Source organism: Pseudophryne corroboree, chromosome 4 (assembly GCF_028390025.1).
Source record: "Pseudophryne corroboree isolate aPseCor3 chromosome 4, aPseCor3.hap2, whole genome shotgun sequence".
Lineage (NCBI taxonomy): Eukaryota > Metazoa > Chordata > Amphibia > Anura > Myobatrachidae > Pseudophryne > Pseudophryne corroboree.
Genome location: NC_086447.1, coordinates 413775172 through 413798704, shown reverse-complemented (window position 1 = coordinate 413798704; position 23533 = coordinate 413775172). Strand labels below are relative to the sequence as shown.

The 23533-nt window shown below is 39.8% G+C and overlaps 1 protein-coding gene across 15 annotated transcripts in view; it reads right to left on the bottom strand.

Moving 5' to 3' along the window:
• The window catches only part of RIMS1 (regulating synaptic membrane exocytosis 1), a 581909-nt gene that overhangs the window by 188019 nt on the left and 370357 nt on the right, over positions 1–23533 (bottom strand). For 9 of the 15 annotated variants that reach the window (XM_063916791.1, XM_063916794.1, XM_063916796.1 and 6 more), the window contains 2 exons: positions 17326–17355; positions 190–302 (listed from right to left, as the gene is read on the bottom strand). The exons of 2 other annotated variants lie outside the window; for them this stretch is intronic. In XM_063916791.1, the coding sequence (XP_063772861.1) occupies positions 190–302; positions 17326–17355 (143 nt within the window). The remainder of the gene's footprint in view (positions 1–189; positions 303–17325; positions 17356–23533) is intronic. 4 more of the 15 variants (XM_063916792.1, XM_063916797.1, XM_063916806.1 and 1 more) reach the window with 1 other exon arrangement.

The window sequence follows — 23533 nt, the reverse complement described above, 5'->3', positions numbered from 1 at the left end:
TGTTGAATACTGGAATACTGGCACTCAACTGAAAAGGCAAGGAAATATTTTGTTTTACATTCATACTACTAAAAATAGCTTAATGTTCTCTCGCTGTTTTCACTGCTCATTGTATACAAATATTTATACTGGTTAATAGGTTATACTTTATTTTCTATCAAACTTAAACTTTTGAGTCTCGGTGCTTACCTTGGGATATTGCTCTCTCTCAAGTTCTTGACTGGAACTAGACCCAGCTGTCTGCTTATACCGCTGAACCTTTATTTTCATCTGTCTCGCACGTTCTTCCACTAACAAATTTGCTGAAAAATAGGTGCAACTTATTTAAAAAAGAAATACTGTCAGGTCATTTAACAGGTTATGTACTATTTACTAATGGAGAGAAATACTGATTGTTGTTGCATTTTTATTCTTTTTATAACTAGTGTTTCCAATAGCAATAAACCAGTAAATGTTACCAATAAATATCGCATTATTTAACCTAAAAAGACTTAGTGTAAGGTCAAGGGAAGGGGAATTTTGCAGAAACTCCAGTACTAGTACAGTAGCCTCAAATAGAGAAAGGATAATTAGCCCAACCAGGGAAAATGTATGTACCATTGAGGTTCTCCCATGAGAGTAAAACAGAGTAATCCAGTAATTCCTAAATAGACTTTGCCAACTGAATTCTGTTTTTCTAGGCAATTATACAGTACATGTGTATTGAGCCATAAAACAATTCCAAAAACTCTATACATTTACATAGATTGTCTTCACTTGAGTTTGCATAATTACAAAGATATCTGATACCTTTGGATATCAGGCAACCAGCTTCTACAGTAGAAAGGAATTATATTATCGATAACAGTATTTTTTATACCTATAATAAAATATCACCTCTTATACTTGGACACTAATCATTCAATCACTAACTTCACAAGTGAGATAGAGAATTCTAATTTACTTAAAACAGCTGGGATCCATAAAGGTAATATTAAATAATGTTCAATTATGATGCTATACAAATAACAAAACACATAGTTTTATTTAATTTTAAAAAGTGAATTATAAGATGGAAATATGATGCACTAATTGATAAAACACATATAATATAAAACTTATACAATACAGAATTTCTGTCAATGCACTTCCCATGGTTACGGTGATGCCGAAACATGCACTTGGTTTGTTACATTGACAATGATTTATGTAAGATTTTCTCAGTCTTAGAGCAAAATTACATTACGTTTTGGCTAGATCTAGCTTTATATTATTAATATCTAGCTGTATACCATTAATAAAAAGTCATATTACTTCAACGTCATGAGTGTCATTATTCTAAAGATATCATACCTGATTCAACAGATAAACTTCCAATCGAATTAGGATGATTGGTGCTGGTTACTCACTGTTGAAATACTTTAACCATTAGGCAGAATCCACAGAATGCTTCAGAATGATAATGGAACACAGTTACTGTAAGTTCTGCTTCCAAATTTGAAAGAACCAGAGTCCAGCCCCCTAGGTAAATGGAATAATATTGCCCTCATCTAGTATGGATCATGTTTTCTCTGAGTGCTCTTTTCAAATATTGCAGGTAAACAATTAGATCTTAGATTATTTAATTAGGAGCAAACCAATATTTCTAAGGTTTTCTGGTTATTAAGCATTTAGATGAAATATAATAAACCACAAAACAGTTTGTAGTACAGTATTTGAAAATGTATTCTCTGCTTATGAACTAATCTGGCAAGAAGACTAAAAGGTAGCACATTAAGTTTTTTTTCCGAGATATTTTTATAATTACATTAAAGGATACATATTAAGGATATTATGGGCGGTTTTCAATTCTTTTCACCCTCTTCCACACCCGTCCTGTTTCTGCCCTCAGGGGCGTGACATCATTATTTCAGCTTGCTACCCCCAGCGTAGCGAGGCACCCAACCCTTTACACAGCTAAACCTGTTTACTATGGGCGTGATATGCACGATAACGAGGATCATTTTAGAAAGGAGATTGGCTGTGATATATAATTTGAATAACGCCCAATATGTTCATTTATAATTGTTTTGTAATCTACAAATATATTACTTCTTGTGACTACAGTACTTACATATTCTGCATAGAGCTAAATAGCCACTGAAGCAGTGCCTATGTAATATTACTAGTAATATTAGCCATACATGTGCCAATGCTGATTTATGTTCAGTGATTATAACCCTCAAAACTTAATTGCTGTAAGCCAGGGCCAGTCATCTGCCATAAATGTGACTACTAGTCTATAAGCGCACCTTATGAATATAAACACATCGTTGAACCCTACTACTACATAATACATAGTAAAGCTATAAACTAACAAAGAAATATTAAAAACAGTAAAGAGGGAGTTAAATACAATTCTTTGCGATAAGGACAGCAGTAGAACCCACTGTCCCTAATTTCCAAATTTTTAATCCACAAGTGTTTTCAAAGGATAAAAAAAGACACTATCACCTATCAGGGATTTTTTCCGGAACCTGCTGAGATCTGAACCCCCCCAATAGGTCGGGCAGCTGAATATATATATATATATATATATATATATATATTAATTAATTATACGGAACTGTGATAAACAACCTTCAGAAAGCAAGTCAATCACCGTACGGCACTCCAGGACTTACAGTGTGAAATTTATTGGCAATGTTTCGGGGTGCTAAATCCCATCCTCAGGTAACATATAAGCCCAGAAGCGTTGCTAATACATTTTTTCACATTAGAGGTCCTGAAGAGCCGTACAGTGATTGACTTGCCTGGATGATCGATGGTTTAATATGCACCTTGCTGTGCAAATCTACAGTATGTGTGACAAGGTACAGGAAGGACAAAGGCCCTAACTCAGAGGTGCAGGCAGAACATGTGCGGGTGCGGTTACTCACAGATTCTCAATTACAAAAATATACAAATGCCAGGTTTAGGCATTCTCCTTGTATACTTTATGCAAAGACTTTCACAGTATCTCTGACTATGGAGCACAGAAGATATCTCAAGTGTTAGGAATGAAGTTCGCAAATGTGTGCACCATTGCTCTGCTTTCCCACGTACACATTAAGGATGTCTTCTGCACACTTTACTGATTATCCCTTCTAACATCTGTTCTCTCAACTGCATCCACCACTGAACCAGGCACAAAGTGGATGAATTGGCAAGAGGCATTAGTGTTTGATGTTTAAGGGATAAGAGAGAAAATTGAAAGTATATAAGTCGTATATCATTTGGGGTTTGCAGCAGTGTAATTACTAAGGGCTGAGATCTCTGGATAGTTGGTTTTGTGTATTACATTCATTTTCGGGGTAATACAAATTAAAATGGTGGTATTTTGGTTTAAGTTTTAGGCTACTTCCAGCTTGATTTTATCTGCTTTTTGAAAATGTTATTTTGTTGTCATTCCATATCCAGGAGTATGGAAAATGCGGCAGACAGTCAAGTCAATGCATTATTGTTTTAGAGGTTATCTGGTGCAGCTAATCACTTCAAATACAGCCCAAAATATGTTTATACATGGCGTTAAGATATTTGCCTTTAATTTATGTAAACGTTTCAATTCAAACAATTTTAATCATTCTGCACTCTTAAACATTATAGTCATATTGTAGTTAAAATAATATTTGACTTGTATAAAGAAAAGGTGTTGCTATAGGTAACCAGTCAGATGCTTGCTTCTATTTTCAAACTGCACTTAAATAATGAATTTTTAGAACCAGGACCAACCAAAGAGTTCAAAGAGGGGCTGGTTATACATTTGCAAGGGGAGACCCCACTCCGATTTATTTTTGTTTTTTGACTATTTTTTTTTCTTTTATACACAGAAGCATGCACAGACCTCAATGATCTGTGCATGCTTCTGTACAACTCAAAACTTTTAATGAACCATGCTTCTGTATAATTCGCACCTTTTAATGAAACTTGCAAGTTTAACAACAAAAAAACTTTAATAGACTTGCATTTGTAATAGCCATGAACTCTAAAATTTGCAGGCTATTATATTTGCGAGTTTCGGGACAAACGTGCACCTAAATATTGTACAAGTAGGTGCGAGTTTGATCCCAAAAAAATATTTGCAACATATTACATTTGGCCCAATACCTCTCACTAATGTGGACATATTAGATCAGCAGTTCTGAAACTGTGGGTCCTGATCCCAAAGTGGGTCGCGACCGTCTCAGCAAGCGGTCGTGACTCCATGTTGCTGACGTCAGGCTGATGACTCCTATGATTGCTTAGCCAAGGAATCTGAAAAATTAATTAAATTGTGTTTCTTCAGATTCCTTGGATCACAGGTTTAGAGATCGGAGGAGTCATCAGGCGGCTCTGCCTCCAACCCAGTGCTCTACCTCTCCTGTCCCGTCCACCAGCCGCTGCTGCTTCCACCAGCAGTATACACTCCTGGCTCCCTCATCTACATGCAGATATCCACAGGGGACACACGACCGGCAGCGAGGGCACTCCCTGGTCCTGGGGCTTCTGAGTTGTAGGAAACTTGCAGATGAAACAGACAGACAGCAGTGGACCACAGTCAGACTCGGAGGAGAACTCTGAGACTGTGAAGAACCTCTTGTTAGTAAGTGCAGCATGGGGGGTCATCTGCGGGCACCACAGGAGGGGGAGCAGAATTTATGGTTTGTCTGTGGATTCGGGGAACAGGGGAGCACACAATACAGAATGTGGAGGGGAAACTTCGGAAAACACATTAATTAAATACCCATTCCCTTTCCCTAGTCACCCTCTGCATCTCTCTTCCATCTCCTGGCAACCCCTACCAGCATCCATTACCCACTGCCATCCCCTTTAACCCAGTGCCACCCCCTGCCAACCTTTGCCTCCCCTTGTTACCCTCTGCCATCTCCTATCACCCTTTGCCTTTTTCCTTTACCTCACTGTCATCCTCTTCATCCAATACCTCTCCCTGCCAGCCACTGCTTCAACCTCTTTCTCACTGCCACTCTCTGAATTTCCCTGTCACCCACTGCCTCCCCATCATCATATGTCTCCCTCTACCTCTCACTAGAAACCATCTTCCTCTCCTTAGTCACCATCTGCTATCCCCCTGTCACCCTCTGCCTCTTGCTGCCATCCTCCCTGCCAGCCATTGCCTTAACCTGTCTCCCACTGCCACCATCTACCTCTCCCTACACCCACTGTCTCTCCCTGATACCCTCTGCCTCCCTGTCACCCTCTGCAACCCACTGCCTCTCCCTGTCAGACACTGTCTCACCTTGTGATCGAATTAAGTGATCGCATTAGGGGTCACTTCACTTCTGCTTTGTGCCTCACAAATGCTACTGTGCATGCACAATCTGCTGACCACACATGTGTGGTGGCCATTCTGCGGTAATTTGCTGGGGTCCTGTAATCATTTTCATTGTCTGATGGGATCCCAGAGCAAAATAGTTTGAGAACCCTTGTATTAGATCATTACAGATGTCCTCAAACATCTAGCTTCAATACACCACAAAGCGGGAGATGCCAGGCGTGAGTAAGCTGGCAGGCCCTGTGCAACTCTGTTAGCGTCTGTTTTTGTCGAAAAAATGCATCATATACACATCACTATGCAAATAGGTCACATAAGCAGACTCTGCTGATAAAAATTACATTTCGTATGCAGATACAGCTGCAGTTGCACACAGAATCTAGGCATGCTGCATAACATTTTAATCAGCAAAAGCTGCTTGTGCGTCCAATTTGCATCGGTTTGTGAATAAGATACACTTTAATCAAAAAAGTAGCACAAAAAGAAGCGCCAAGTCACGCCATGGCATGGCAGGAATAGAAAGACTGTTTAACGTCTAGGGAGGCTAGATAAGAATTGAACACATCTGTATTTAACTAGTACAGAGTATGACAAAGATTCTTCATATATGTTTATATACTAGGTCTCGGCCTCATCTATGAAGCCCACTATAATAACCTTGGTTGTACACCGAGGCCTCTGCCTGGTCAGCCCGGCAAACGGGCCAGCCAAGGGCATAATGCATGCATAATCTCCTCTCTTATATATATATATATATATATATATATATATATATATATATATATAGTGTATCTCTGCAAAGTAGAATAAGCATACTGTGTAAATGTGTAAATGTCATATCAAACTCCAGCTTCGTACTACTTTAGTATCTACAGTTTCATGTATTCTCTTTAGGCTGTCTTAAGTGAAAAATGTAATTAAAAGTACATTGGAATGGTTTTTATTAAATGTGAAGTTTTAACGTGTATAGCCTTCTATTTAATTGCTCAGAGTCTGCCTAGTAACGTGTTTCTCTGCTGGTGCACAACGTAGAGAGACATAATGGGATCTAATAAAAATAAAAGATGAGACCCTGTAGACCACTTTGAATTACAGCTGTTGCTAATTTAGTTTGTATGGTGTAAATTGATGTGTAGCCCTAAAGGCCCGTACACACTGGTCGATATATCGGCCGTTCTCTTGAACGGCCGATATATCGCGAAACTGTCGGCCAGTGTGTACGGCCGATACGTCTGTGAACTCCGTCGTTCACAGACATATCGCGTCGGCCGCGCAGCACAGCCGACGGCCAATATATCTACCAATATATTGGCACATCGCTGTGTGTGTACGGGGCGGTCGGCCGACCGCCCGTACACATGCTGCGGCGGCCGGCGGTGATTGACAGCTGAACTGGGCGGGCGTGTGTACACGCCCGCCCAGTTCATGACGTCAGTCCCCGACGGATCGGGCAGTGTGTATGACCAGCACACTGCCCGATCCGTCCATAAATATATCTTCAGATCAGTTGATCTGCAGATATATCTACTAGTGTGTACCCACCTTTAGAGTGGCAAGGAGCACCCTACAAAAAAGTGACACCTCTTTGGGCGGTGGAAAGTGGAAATGAGTTTTGTAGGGCACACCCTTAATGTATCCAACTCTCCTCCATTGTCTTGTGCAGACATCTGGCTCTCCACAAAGACTATCTAGCTACACAAACTTATGTGCACTGGAGGAAAGCAAAGTACATGATGGAACCACAGCAGATTTTGCACCTTACACTTCATACACTACAGCCACTGTGTTAGAACAACTTCTCATCTGTGTGCCTATTTTCTACATCAAATATCCCTCAGTCAGTAATTAAAATAACAGAAACTGCATCTGCTGTGCCCCAAGCCCCCACCCATACAAAATGCAATATTAGATGATTGGCCTGTATACCAGCATAAAGAACTCCCACATTATTACAACATACTCAAACACAGTAGAGCACAGGTGCATAAGCCATATTCTACAACGTGGTACTTTAAAGGCTGTTCTCAGACTACTATACAATACAGAAATGCTGTTCTCAAGAATCAGTGAACATTAAAAATGCTGAAAGTAATGGTAAAAGGATTATTTTTAGAACTGATCTTGAATGAAACGTGTCATCAACTCACAAGTTTTTCGTTTTCTAAATGACTCACCATTCCTTACTATACTGTAAATATAATTATTAACTATTATGCCATATCAGAATGTTTGACAGTATGGGCAGAGAAATCTTGGTACAGACGTTTTTGGGGTGGTATAATTATAGTTTTGAGGCCACATTCATCAGTAAACAACATATACTATATAGGTTCTTACACAGGGCACGATTTCCAGAATCACAAGTGAAATAATTACTGTAGCTCCACCTGCGGAACTTTAAAATGTGTCAGCGAGTAATTAACATGCCTGTGCAGCTGCTGGGTGACCTGGAAAATGTGAACTGTTTTGAGGACAGAAGGAGCAATTCAGACTTGATTGCTGCATCTGCAGCGATCGCAGTCTGATGCCCTTTGGGGAGTGCCCGCCCTCGCACACCCCAGGAGGCACAGTGAGATGCTAAAAGCGGTCACAGGGCTTGCCAATGGCGTTAGAATGCCATTGGTGGGGCGCAGTATGAACAATGCAGGCATGTCCGGACCGATGTCACACGCAGCCGCTGCAACCCAGAACGCTAGGCTGCGCAGGCCGCCGTGTGATGCTTTTGCACCCGTGCGCAGGGGTGGGGTGGGGGTGGGGGGTAAGGGCCTGACTAGCCCTGCATGTCAGAGTAACTGATCGCAAATGTTCTAAATTTAGCACATATGCGATCAGATCTGGATGCCCCCAGTGTGTGAGATAATCCTAGCAAGTTGGGAAAAGACTAAAGCAGACTCCAATGAACAGCACCGTTGGATTATACTAGTCTCAATGGTTCCAGACAAATCCTAAAAAAGTCACCTGTTCATCAAAGCCTCCCAGTTTTCCACCTAACTCCACCCTACTGGCTCAATAAAATAAAACCTTTCTTATAGAAAATAAATTTTTGCCCAGGACAGGTTCAGGAACTGAGTTCCTGCTGAAAAATAGCACTGCCTGTACAGTATCAGCCTTATAAAGAGTGGAGAAGTTGCCTATAAACAACAAATCATCTTCTACATGTCATTTCAAAAAATGTTATTGATAAATGCTAACTAGAACCCGTTTGGTTGTTATGAACAACTTGTCCTCTTTTCCTCTATTTTAAAGGCTTGACACAGCTCACCCCTAGTTTCCTGCCTCCCACATGGTCTCTATGACATATGTTACATACCTTGTCTATTGCATGTTATACATTGATTGTATTATGCCTCTTGAAAGTTCTGTACTTTGCCTGTTGAACCTCTATGCCAGGGGCGGGGAACCTCTGGCCCGCGGGCTGTATAAGGCCCGCGAAGCCGTTTGCTCCGGCACACCCGCTTCTGTCAGTGTGACACGCCACCGCTCAGTCCGGCGGCAGCGTGTCTCAGCTGTCAGGACAGGGAGGAGAGCGCGGCTATGTCGGGTGGCGGCGTGTAGGACTTCAAACCAGCCGCCGGTTCGTGAGCCAATCAGAGCTCGCGGACCGGCAGCCGATCAGGAGCCGCGGCTGCCGGTCGACGAGCTCTGATTGTCTCTCGAACCGGCGGCTGGTTTGAAGTCCTACACGCCACCGCCCGACATAGCCGCGCTCTCCTTCCTGTCCTGACACACGAGAAACACCGCCGAATGGAGCAGCAAGCAGCAGCAGCGGTAAGCAGCACGGGGGGGGGGGGGCATTTGTATACCTGGCACTGTGGGGGCATCTGTATACCTGGCACTGTGGGGGCATCTGTATACCTGACACTGTGGGGGGCATTTGTATACCTGGCACTGTGGGGGCATTTGTATACCTGGGACTGTGGGGGCATCTGTATACCTGGCACTGTGGGGGGGCATTTGTATACCTGGCACTGTGGGGGCATCTGTATACCTGGCACTGTGGGGGCATCTGTATACCTGGCACTGTGGGGACATCTGTATACCTGGCACTGTGGGGGGCATCTGTATACCTGGCTCTGTGGGGGCATCTGTATACCTGGCACTGTGGGGGGCATTTGTATACCTGGCAGTGTGGGGGCATCTGTATACCTGGCACTGTGGGGGCATCTGTATACCTGGCACTGTGGGGGTCATTTGTATACCTGGCACTGTGGGGGCATCTGTATACCTGGCACTGTGGGGGAGCATTTGTATACCTGGCACTGTGGGGGCAATTGTGGATCTGGCACTGCACTATTGGGGGCATATGTGTATCACGTCCCATTTTAACTGGCCACACCCATTTTTTGGCGCGCGTGTGCCTCCGGCGCGCACACATAGTACCTCTAAGAGGTAGACCTACTGGGGGGCAGGGTAATTTTTTAAGTTGAGAATTTTTGTATGGCCCCCGAAGGATTTTATAAATATCCAAATGGCCCTCGGTAGAAAAAAGGTTCCCCACCCCTGCTCTATGCCATGAAATCTCCCTTACTTTGACAAAGGATGGCACTATGTATTTTTGTTGCTCCTTATAAACTAATAATAAATCAAAATGATAAATTTGTAATGATTGCAGTTGGGTGTCTCTGTGACAGTGACTTTGCCAGTTTTTGATATGTAGGTGCATCACGAGAAGTATCAAACCTTAGCCAGAGGCAAAGCTATTCAATTGTTGCTCCGATAATATGCCAATTAGCATTTTACACGACTGACAACTCCGGGTTCAAAGCAGCTAAACCCATCTAAAGTATCTTAAAGGACGGGGTGGGTGCCGAAACTACCGGACCCGTGATCATGTGAAACACCATATCCCATGTGTTATCATGGATACATCCCTGATCTCATGTGCTATTGCAGCTCTGGCATCCATTTATCGCAGATTATGCTTTGTGTGCCAGAAGCATAGTCAGCAATAAATGGCAGCATCGGTGGGTAGGGGGGTTGGAGGGCCCGCCGCATCGGTGTACAATTACCTGCAGGTAATTGGATACCCCCTATATCCTATTCTTGTGTTGTAAAGTAATCATTTATTTACTTATTAAAAAATACAACACATTCTGCATAGTTTGTTATCAATTATTTGAATGTATTTCATATAGAACTGCAGCGGTGGAAAGTGGGGCAACACAATAGAGTGGCCTATGGCAGAGAGAATAGAGGCAAATATATAAAGACATATATTACTTTTCATAAACATAATACTTATAAATTTATAGACTAAATAAAAGTTATACAGGAACCCAATGTAATTATGCGCTAGAAGTATACTGCACAGAGTACTCATCATCATCATCATAACAAAATGCATTATCACCCCTCTAAAGAATAGTAGTTACAAGGTAAACTATGCCAATCTCTATGGATACAACTGTAGCTGTGAGAAGATGAGCACTATTCTGTGGGACAAAGGTCCTTCTTCAGCTTAGATTGCATTCACGATTTGATTGCATTTTACTATTTCCAAAGCCAATTGAACGCACAAGGCACGTTCTGCGCGTGCGTTAGTTGGTAAATGTGATCACATCGCACTGATGTGCTGACTGACATGCGGAGGCATTCACAAGGCGGTAACGCGGCATTGCGGGTACATGGTAGTGAAAATGGGGGCGGGTCCAGGCCATTTTTGGGGCAGCCGCGAGAATCTCACTCAGCCGCTGCGATGGGTAAGATGGTGGTGGTCCAACTGCCTTTGCTGCCAGGCGCATCGTTGGCGGCCATGAACATGCAAGTGCTAGAAGTTGCAGTTTTGCTAAATTACAAAACTGCAACAGAAGCTGAAAAAGGTCCAAAGGCTGAACTTGTCGCTCTGTGCAGCAATTGGAGGTCATCACTTAGATTTTATTGATATTATAAAACTTAAAAAGGGAATCTGACACATTTTTGTTAATATTCCCAAACTCATAATGAAATTACCGGTAAATTATATTTTTTGCCAATTGCCATAGATAACAAAAACAGCATATACTGTATTCAACTTGTTTTCAGCTGAAAGATGGAGGTTCTGCTTACATGTGTTAAGTTGGAAGTGACACCAGGGGGTGATTTGGAGTCGGAACGCACTGAGCATGTATCCTGATGGTTACCGCTGGAGGAGTTCCATGCAACTTAGATGGTCGTACCTGGGTGGTAACTTAAGGGGGTTAAAAGTTTGGGGCGTTTTATGGCCATTTCAGTGACAGTGACGGCACCTACAGGTGCAGGTTCATTGACACTGGCGTGCATGGTCCCTTTGGAAATTCTGCATAGGCAGGTGCAATGTCCGAAGGTGCAGTCGGTGGCCCGCCAATAGCGTCTCTGTAAGCACATCGTCTTTATGTTAATGCTGCATCCGGTGGGCGTATCAATACATAAAGACGTAGTAGCAGCTAAAACCACCCCTAGATGTCAGTTACTAATGTCAGCGACATTTGAAAAACCATATATCACACAATACAATAATAAAACAAATATAATAAAATAGAAATAGGATAATTACAGCCTTCCCTAAATGCCGCTGTCTTTATGCATTTCTCACCCTAATCAACAGGTGGTTTTGTCAGAGGGTGACAAAACCGACAGCTGATTAGGGTGGTGAAACACGTAAGGGCAGCGGCAATTTTTAATGGAAGGGCGCTCTAACTAATCCAAAGAGATCCTTCTTGACCAGAAAATCCTCATACCAACAAGGACCCCCCAGTGCGGCAAGACTGGAGTGTTCAAAACACTGCAATTGTATATATACCGCCTGGGGGCTAAGAGATCCCCTTGTGTGCTGACAGCGTATATCAAAGTTTCCGTGGCTAAACTAACCAATGTCTGTTGTGGGCGCATCTTCTCACAGCTGTCATCAAACAGTAATTAACAGGAAGAGGCACGAAGGGTCGGAGCATAGCGCTAGGACATTACTAGACAGCGCTCTCCCCTTGCCTCCGATGAATGAGGTTTTTGAATGAACTGGCTGCTAATGTGGATCTTTTGAATGGATACAAAGAACATTTGAGACATTAAACTAAAGAACTGTGGAGCGCACAATCAAAAGCACTTAGCTGATTTTAGACATTTTGGGAAATTTATGGTTATCCTATTTCCATTTTATTATATTTGTTTTATTATTGTATTGTGTGAAATATGTATTTTAATAAATCTATTAATTTGTATGCGGACCTTACTGGTGTTCTAAACATCATAAGTATTTAATTGAGTGTTCTTTATTTCTACACAGCAGAGTGTAGATTAAGGTGCTGCATATTTAATCTTCATTAATAGCATCGGGTGTTAAATTTTATTATTTATACTGCGCCTGGTTTGGATTTGTACATTTGAAAACTCAGTATATTCATTTCTATCTTCACCTTATGTAACCTGGTAAGGGAGTATCCCAGGTAAGGGGAATACAGCAGATTTATAAAAGCTGCATAAACAAAAATCTATTTCTTTAGCAGAAGAAATAATATGAAAACTTAAATTTAAAAATGTTACTAGTTGGATCTTAAGGTTTTATAATGACTGGATGAGCATACATTTCTCTGTGATGGCACAGTTAGATAATCATTTTATCTCAAAACCAGTGTTTTAAAGGTCAACCCAATTATAACAAAATGATGAAAAATCTATGCAGATATTAATCCAATGATGCAATAAAATACCTTCACTTCTTAGACTTGGTTCCAGATTTATATCAGCAGAAACAACACTATTATATGGGCTAGATTTACTAAGCAGCAGGTTTTCAAAGCAGATGATTTTATACAGTTTTGTCTGCAGGATTTAAAGTGGCCATAACACTGAATGAAAAATTACTGTATTTAATAATAATGCCCTCACTGGAACTAAAAGATTTGTAATGATTATACTCATTAGCAAAGCAACAAGAGCAGCAGTAGAGTAGATCCAGGGGGCCGGGGGCCCAGCAGTAAGTCTCACATGCTATGTAAGCTACGGGCTTCTTCAGGGTCAGACTGGTCCATATGTGTATGGAGGAAACCCCCAGAGAGCCCCACTGCCTGAGGGCCCATCCTATCCTCTAGGGATCAGGTTCTAGACTGCACTTGAATTATACATTTTACATAAGTTACATTATACTGCACAGCACTATGGTGTATTCACTACAGTGCATTGCTATTATTAATCTGCTACATTATCATGCATGCACTATATGCACTAGCATTATTTACCAGTGGGTAAGGCAGAGCCTCTCCTGTCATGCTAACGTATATGCCAGAGTTTTGACTATATACAGTATATGTAAAATGCAAAGAATATATTAAAAATATTTTCTGTGTGTTATTTTAACTATTTTTATAGTCAAAACTCTGGAGTAAAAATTCTATGGCAGATGAGGCAGTGCAATACTTTACTGGGCAAGGCGATGCATAGTTTGCATATTTATACTACTGTATTACAGCATATATTGGTTGAGGATGCTTCATAAGGAAATAGACAGCGGTGTTAACCCCTTCGCTACGGAGGACAATGGTGAATATTATACCTATTCATTTACAGACCTAAGAATTTTTAACACTGCAATTGCTATTGTGAATGTTTAATGCTGATTTCACCACACAAATATTGTGTACATATTTCTATATTTGTTTTATTAAACGGTTTTTAGGTTACTTAATCATTACATCTCTTTTTATTATTTGCACCATTTAGTGTTGTCATACTGTGATACATTTTATTTCATTAATCTCACATTTATGTGTATTTGAGAGATACTACTTTGTTAAAAAAAAAGGTTTATAAAAAAATATATACTTATTGCAGTTTATTATTTTACTGCAGGTGCTTTTCTATTTCAAGTATTAAAAATAATAACATTTATGGTATCTAAAAAAAATACAAGGACAGCGCTGGCACATTCACATTAAAATAATGCTTTTAATAACCCATATAAAACATTCAGGTACACAATATTTCTCATTAGATATAATTAAAATATATGGTTCATATAATTCATACCATATAGCTATCTTGTGTTGCCAGCCAGAGAATATTGCACAATTCTAACTATATATAATAGCATGCAGCTAAACACTTAACCTGAGCAATCTCATACGACCCTATTGTCACAATTGTAACCTTTTTTGGAAGCCCGTTACAATAGTAGCTGATGTTTGTAATTTAGTACCTGTATAGCTATTTAACGAGCCTCCTTCAAGTGGCAGTTCTTTGAGTGCACAATTTATAACGCAGTCTCTGCACGGTGTTTCTCTATATACTTTAAACTGGTATTAGATGTTATTTCCAGCTTTATAATTATTCAAAGTCCCCGCTCATCAGAGACATAGGATAGGTCATCTACGTATTAATTGACAGCTTTGCATGTGCTTAAATACCTCTCCCGGCTATCGCTTCAAAAAATAGCCTTATCCGGAGTCCACCGTATGATGGATAGCAGGTGAGATGTCCAATCCTTTACATGTGGGTAGCTGTCTCTGGCCGGCCGGCACTTACTTGGTATATCCAATACTCCTTGCAGTAGTTATGACAAACGCGTTTCTCCGCTTAGAGTTCCATCAGCGGCTTCATCAGTGTCTATAGTTGTACTGCAGATACTCAGGGCTTTTTTTTTTCAGATACAAAAAAGCCCTGAGTACTGCAAGGAGTATTGGATATACCAAGTAAGTGCCGGCCGGCCAGAGACAGCTACCCACATGTAAAGGATTGGACATCTCACCTGCTATCCATCATACGGTGGACTCCGGATAAGGCTATTTTTTGAAGCGATAGCCGGGAGAGGTATTCAAGCACATGCAAAGCTGTCAATTAATACGTAGATGACCTATCCTATGGCTCTGATGAGCGGGGACTTTGAATAATTATAAAGCTGGAAATAACATCTAATACCAGTTTAAAGTATACGTAGAAACTCCGTGCAGAGACTGCGTTATAAATTGTGCACTCAAAGAACTGCCACTTGAAGGAGGCTCGTTAAATAGCTATACAGGCACTAAATTACAAACATCAGCTACTATTGTAACAGGCTTCCAAAAAAGGTTACAATTGTGACAATAGGGTCGTATGAGATTGCTCAGGTTAAGTGTTTAGCTGCATGCTATTATATATAGTTAGAATTGTGCAATATTCTCTGGCTGGCAACACAAGATAGCTATATGGTATGAATTATATGAACCATATATTTTAATTATATCTAATGAGAAATATTGTGTACCTGAATGTTTTATATGGGTTATTAAAAGCATTATTTTAATGTGAATGTGCCAGCGCTGTCCTTGTATTTTTTGTATGTTGTTGTTCAGGCTGTGAACCCAGCCTTTTGGACATAGCAGCAGGCGTGTTCACTACAACAAATAGCGCCGGATTTTGTGTATATATATCTTTTTTATTTATGGTATCTAAGTTATATTGGACCTTACAGTATGTAATATCCTGTGAGGCACGTACATTTTTAAAGAAGCAATCATTTACATGTTACAACCAGGTTTCTTTTGCCTTTTAAATTATTGCTGCTTTAAAAATATGGGCTAATTCGCCAGAACTGCACTAATGCCTGCATCTCATAGGTAGCTACACGAGGCTCATTGTTTATTAAGTAGTATTAAGATGTTATAGTTAATTTTCTGGCCCCAGAGGTGGCTAGACAATTGTAATAGCTTCTTAAAAGACTGTATCATTATGGTAACTGGTTGACGCATTTGAGATTAAACATTGTTATGTAAAGTTAAGAATGCTGCAGTTATCCACAATGTGCGAGGTTATGTTCAAAACTGAGAAAGCCTTGTGCTACAGTGCCATTATCAGTGACATACAACTCACTGAAAAAAGTCCGTATTTCGGAATATTCCGTATTTCGGAATATTTTGATATGGGATACTCAACCTGTACCACCTTTAAAAAGTGTATTAAGTCTAAGTCCACTTAATACAGAAAAAGCAGGTTTGTGTATAAATCCTAAACATTACAAAATATTATAAACTTGTGTTCCAATAACCCACCACTACCACCTGGTAATATACACACCTACTGAAGTCTGCATCAGTCAAAGGGTGTTGTCAACTCCCTGCTGTCAGCATGTTTTTGGGGAACAACACACAGGGGACAGACCTTGACTCCTGTAACACTGTTTCTTCAACTTATTTTATATATTAAATTAATCATAGAAGTGAAGGGATATCATTCTTACATATGGGGGTTATTCAGGTTTGATAGCAAATCAAAAAATTTATCAACTGGGCAAAACCGTGCTGCACTGCAGATAGGGCAAATGTAACATGTGCAGAGAGTTAGATTTGGCTGGGTTATATTGTTTCTGTGTATGGTAAACACTGGTTGCTTTATTTTTACACTGCAATTTAGATTCCAGTTTCAACAAACCCACCCAAATCTAATCTCTGTGCACAAGTTACATCTGCCCCACCTGCAGTGCAACATGGTTTTTCCCAATTGCTAACTTTTTTGGTTTGCTAACAATCCTGAATAAGGCCCTATGCCCGTTGTGTTCCATTTAAAAACATAGGGCAAGATTTATTAAGTGTCAGGTCTTGCAAGATTCTCAGCTGTTTTCACCAAGAAATTTAAAACAACAATGATATCAAATGCAAAACACTCCTGGAATTTTATTTAATAGTATGACTGCATTAAATTTTAGAATCAAACTCGCTGAGAGTGGGCTGCTTGGAAAAGCCATAGCATAGTAATTCTAGTCCATATTTTTTATATAAAAGGAGTCTGCTTAGCCTACAGTATATTTAGTTCTGAAACCCGTGATGCATCAATCTTCTGTTGTCAGAACATAGGAAATACTGCTCCCCTGCAGATGCCTTTATGCACATTGCACTAAATGTCTGCATTTCGACCATAGAAACTGCACTTTCACGCTTTGTAAATTACCTTAATGTGCTTTTTTAATCAAAATCCGCTAATGCCGTTACTCAAATATTTCACCTGAAGAAGAGCTACAAGTGTAGCTTTATAATAGCCAGTGTCTATTATATTGATCACACAGCTCTTTCATTAAGTCTAATCAATGAAATACAACTAGCGGAACATGAAAGTATTCAGTAGTGATTCATATTTACCTGTTGAAGATGAATTATAACCATCTGGTTCTTCAATGAATTAATGCATAGTATGATGAGAAACAAAAGAAAGAAATCAGCAGAGTACACATTAGACAAGTATGTGCTACAAAAGACAAATGAGAACATAGCACAATATGCTCTGAGCGGAAAACTTAGTAATATGATAAAGTTATTAAACATAGGGCATGTAAAAGAAAAGGAAAACTACAAGAAATAAAATAATATGCACAGAAATTTTAGAAATTAAGATATGTCAACTGAAACAGCAAGTGAAGAGTTCCACTGCCTTTATCATAGGTGTAATAACAAAAGCTTAGTGTCAGCGATCCTCATTTTTGAGATTGCAAAGGATTTGTGAATGCTCATTTGTGCATACAGTACTGTAACCAGCTGCCTCAGTCTAACATGTATAATTTAGTTGTAGTTTTCCTTTTAAACATACGGAAAGTGAAATGCGATACAAGAAAGCTCTATCAGACTGCCTTTTTGTCAGAATACTGCAGTAATTTGTGTCATCTTTTGGTGTTCTGTTTCATTTATATTGTTGCAATGCTCTATTCATACTAAACTGACTGGATTTGACTGTAGCAAAATTGTAATACATTATCTTCACTAAGAACAATATGCAAAATGACACAATTTAAACATGGATTGTATAAAACAGTATCAACAAGAAATGAGCCATGGGCATGCTAAATAACTAATATGACATGCATAGACATACATATGAGGTTATAAACATTTATTAAAGTCTCTCTACTTTAAATAAGCAAGCATTTTTTAGATGTATTAAAAATGATTAAAATATTAAAAGGCAACTGTATTTAATTTTGTAGATGCCCATATATTTTACCAGAATGAGTTAATGAATACAATTGTTTAATATTGACCATGTAGGTGAAAAACAAAATTGACTACTTAGCAGAAAGTTATACAGTAATAAGCCCACCCCATACTGGGCTATGTCAGGACACACATCCTCATAAGGCAAATCTGCAGAACATTTTGTTTTCGAATGACAACTTAAAATACACACACATTAAGACTTAGCTTAGAAATCAGGAACAGCTTCAAAATGGATTCATATGGAGCTGAACATGGGTAATCAGAGAAAACTAAACCTTTGATTACATGTAACACTGGAGAGAGAAGTATACGTGTATAGATATTCACGCTCTGCATTGCTGATCAGTTAAAAACACTAATACTGTATCAAACATATACTTTTTGGACACAGAAAAGCAAAGCAAATGTTAGACAGTTTTACACTATGGGGTAGCGAACACTATTGTGCAAGATCCCGCTCCCGTAAAGTGCGAAGGGTGCTGCACAGATTTGGCTTGGCGAATAATTCGCCCGCAATTGCATTCCCCCGTATCCCTCTTTACAGACCATGAGGAAATGTGTGTAATGTAATTGCCTCTATCTCCTCACTTTGCCATTTGATGAGTTTCATGGGCCTTCAAATGTATTCCATTGTGTCATAAATGGCACTATGGGCTATATTCCCATAAGCATACTATATATATTATGTGGGGAGGAACCCACACAATAAAGAGTGATGGAAAATTGTAAGAGGGGAATAAGGTACAGCAACACAAACAATGGTAGTGTACCAAATGGCACGCTATAGCAACCAGCTTAGTAGCAAGATTCTTATATCAGCTTTCCTCTGATCCAGTGTGTTACCATAATGATTTCAATGGTACTGTACGACTTACTGTACCTCAGATTCCAGGTGGTACTTGGAGCCTTGAGAGTACCCACCAGATCACGAGAACACCTCACACCAGTAATGCTGGGCTTAAACATACAGATAAAATGACTGTCAAACCAACAGCCATTTTTCTGGCCGCCTAAAACCCTAAAGATATCATGGCCATACACAGTGAGAATTCTCACGGTATATTGGCCACAATATCGGTCTTGTTCCCCAGGGGAGGAGATATTTGCCCATTCCTTCCCTGTGAAGGAACAGGGGAAATGTTCATTGGTCAGCTGCAGCAGGGCATACACTACCCAAAGCAGCTGACTTGTATATTGATGATATCGCATCTGATGGACAAGCTGGATGATCCAGAATTCCCAACCGATACATATTTTCGGATTGGTCACGTATACACTGTATGATTATCTGGGTGATCTGCCAATATCAGGCAGATATCAGGCGGATCAGCCAGGTAATTGTAGCATGTTTCTACCAGCTTAAATAGGACATTATAGAAGAACATTATAGTTTATCATAACTGTTTAAACTGTACCCAATTATTTCTAGCTTTTTAATAGGTGCTTAAATGATAAAAAATAATAATAGCAAAATGCTCATAAACCACCAAATAATAAACTAAATATTAAACATTATTAGTCCAGGGATATGATAAATTGTTAAGGAACAAGCAAATACAAATTTTCACATTAGAATACTTAAAAGCATGTATATTACTGATTTAAATCCTATACATGAAATAACTAATGTGTTATACTTTACTAATTCTGTCTTTACTTGTTCAACCCTTTAAAAAAAGACAGCAGATGGTAAAACCCCACTTCTGAGCTGGAGCTTCTCTATCTTGCATCACCCAGCAGTGCAAGTTGTCTACGTAACAGACGTGCTCTTTACAAACTGCAGATTCTCTGGTGGAGTAACACACACAGTCACCAGAAACAAAACTGATGTATTCTTTATCCTGTGAACTTTTTATCCTAAATCAGATCTCATTTGTACTCTGTGATTCTGGAGTTCAAGAGTTAGGGATGGAATTGTGCCTACTCAGCTAACTGATTTTAAGGGTGCATTATAAGATCCTGGCATAAATGAAATACATACTGTAAGTCTCCATTGTCACTTACATATAGTGATTTAAAAAAAAAATCATTTGAGTTAAGTGTTCCGTCTTCAGAGACTAGTTTTTTTAAACGTACTTCTATCATCGTCTGCAGATCCACTCCGTCAGTCCCTCGATTGGTTACCTGTATTCTACCATATTCAATATAAAATACTTTTACTCACACATAAGGCCATTATCCATACTACACCAATGTACATCTCTTCGCTTATCTCAAAATATCTTCCAACCCGACCTCTCCGCTCTTCACAAGATCTACGTCTCTCATCCACACTCATTACTTGCTCCCATGCACGATTGCAGGACTTTCTTCGGGCTGCACCCACTCTGTGGAATGCCCAACCACGCACAATAAGACTCTCCCCTAGTCTCCAAACCTTCAAACGTTCCCTGAAAACTCACCTCTTCAGGCTAGCTTATCACATTCCAGAACCGCTCACTCAACCTTCATAAGCTTTCCTATCCGATTATATCCCCACTGTACAGTCCGCACATATCCTCCACATATTTTCACTTTCTTCACTTTCCCTTCTTTCTGACCATGGTTCATCTTTGCTGTGATGTGATATCATGCAACCCACCTAGAACCTTTGCAATCTAGTGAACAAATATGCAATAGATAGTGCCGTTCCTTGTGTATCAATGCCTATTTCCTTATACATTGTAAGCTTGCGAGGAGGGCCTTCCTACCTCTATGACTGTTTGTTTATTACCCAGTTTTGTTTTATCATTGTGTCCAATTGTAAAGCGCAACGGAATTTGCTGCGCTTTATAAGAAACTGTTAATTTTCCCTAAACTTTGATGCTAATGTGAAAGTATTCTATGGATAATAGAGCACAATTGTGGATTCTATGAAAGGTAACTCTAAAGACGGGATAACCGAAAACGTAAAGTGAATGCTGCATTTGATGGGTGGGTTAATGGAAATTTGAGTTTGTGCTGTGATCATTCTCATCTCTAACACCACTGGCTCACTGTGCCGTTATTACGGTATGCGGTTAACATACCGCCCATCTGGATCCCGGCTGTCTCAATACAGGGATACTATACTGCTGCCGGAATACCGGCAATGTAGGTGATTCCCCCTCTATGGGTGTCCACGACACCCATAGAGGGAGAATAGAACCAATGGCGAGCTAAGCTCGCCACCAAGCCAGCAGCATGTCTAGCACAGGGAGCCTGCAAGAGGCTTCATTGCCCCCCTTCCAGGATTCTAGCACCCAGGATGTCGATGTCTGTATACTGACATTCGGCATCCCGGCCGGGGGGATCATATACCGATCCCGTTATTACCTCTACAGCCACTGACATTTATACTGGTGGAGATATTAATATCAGTTGCTATGGGGAAGATAAATCCTTGAGGTACTTAAGGAACATGTAGCTATGTTTCAAAACACTGGATATATTTATTAATGACAGTTTGCGGTTTGCACTGTTTTGTGATATGTTGCCATGTTGTGATATGTTGCCATGTCACATTTTTGATTACTATATGCTTTTCTGTGGTACTATGTAGGGCAGTGGAAGGACATTAGAACTTTTAAATTAAAATTGCTAATATGATTATTTTAGAAGTATTATCAATGTGTAAATAAATGTAACATATGTTAAACATATTCTTCTTGCCACATTTATGTGTCTGTCAGAGAATCTAGCCAATCTGAGTTTGAAAAGATACTAGTCTGGGTTTATACCTATCCACTAAAATATTAGTTTTCAATTATGTAACTCCTAGGTGGGAATTTAATTAGGCTCAAGCACTCATGGAACCGCCAGTCTTGCACATATTTTTTTCGCAGCTCCAAACAGATGTGCACAAAAATGTGTAAGTCCGGCACTAGAAGAGGCTGTGAGTTCGAGTGCTGTTTCTGGCGTGCAACTCGCATCAAGCCCCGCCTCCACCCTAATCCTGCAAGCTGTTCACGGGTAATAGGATTGATCCTTTAGTGTGAACAGTTAAGGAGTGTCACTGAAGTGGTTGTGTACACAGAAGACTAATTGCTCACACTAGAGACCGTACTTACAGAAGACAGCAAATCTGCACCAATACTACAGCTGGGTGCAAGTTTCGATGGTGCAACTGACAGTGGTGTACCAAGCAAAATTGCAGCATCTAAAGATGCTCAAAGTGGGCATCTCAGTCCTTGCGCAGACACACACTAGAGGAAGGGCTGATACTAGCGTTCACATATAGTAGCAGATGCGACTATGGCCAAAGACTCAACCCCAAAATATCAGTACAGAAGAGCAATATAGTAGAACTGGTAAGGAACTGACAGTGGTTACATATAGACAATTGCACACGTTATTTACACCATGAATCATTCTCTGAGAATTATCAAAGGAAGAAGACGTTCCAGCATCAGCAGCACATCACTATTAACATCTGTGAATGGAAGAAGCTATCAGTTTAATTAATTAGTTGCAAGTAAACTGCTCAAGCAGGCAGAGCACACAATGAAAATGTGCCAGCAATTCTCCAGACGCCTTACAAAATGTTTTGCTCCAAAATCTTTTATAAATAAAGTGCTTTTTCCACTGTGGCCCATACAACCAAAACAAAATGTACAGTCAGCTGCAATCAACACACTAGTATACTCAGCTCTGGGACTCCATATCCTACTCCCTAAGGTGGCAGGAGATTTAACTACTGTATTACTAAGGTATCCATGTCTGTATCCCTCAAGGCACTCATGAGGTACTTATAGGGGTACAGTCAATTGATGTTGGATCCTCTCCGACACGTCACTATTTAATGCAGGCCGAAAAAGTGCAGTTTTTCCAACTATCAGAAAAACTGGCACAAACTGAATATACCCGATAATGGGAAAGGGATATTAGTGGGGGAAGTTATAGAGTTTACCAACGTGTTGGGTTCACAGAGAATAACAATTGTATATTTTACTCTACCTGAGAGAATTTTATACATTATATAGTTTTTAATTTGTTTGATTTAGGTACAAATGGCACTTTTTAAAATATTTTTATACAAGAATTTTTTTAATTTTATTTTAAGTGCAATACATTGGGATGAAAGGGCAAAAACATTCAAAGGGACAATTTCATGCAATCCGCGCCTTGAGTCCCTTTGGAGAAAAGTGCTACATAAATAAAATACATTATTCATTATTATTATTATTATTATTATTATTATTATCATTACTATATACTACCAAACTTGAATTTGTTACATCTCCTATTTCTGCTACAGATATCTAATATCTTATATATAGTGTATACAAGCTTTGATGCAGCTACAGGGTCAGACATTATGTACTGTAAAATATGTATTGTTCTAGTATTCTATACTAGTTATAGGAAGAAATTACAATTTAGCTGAAGCAGTATTACCAAT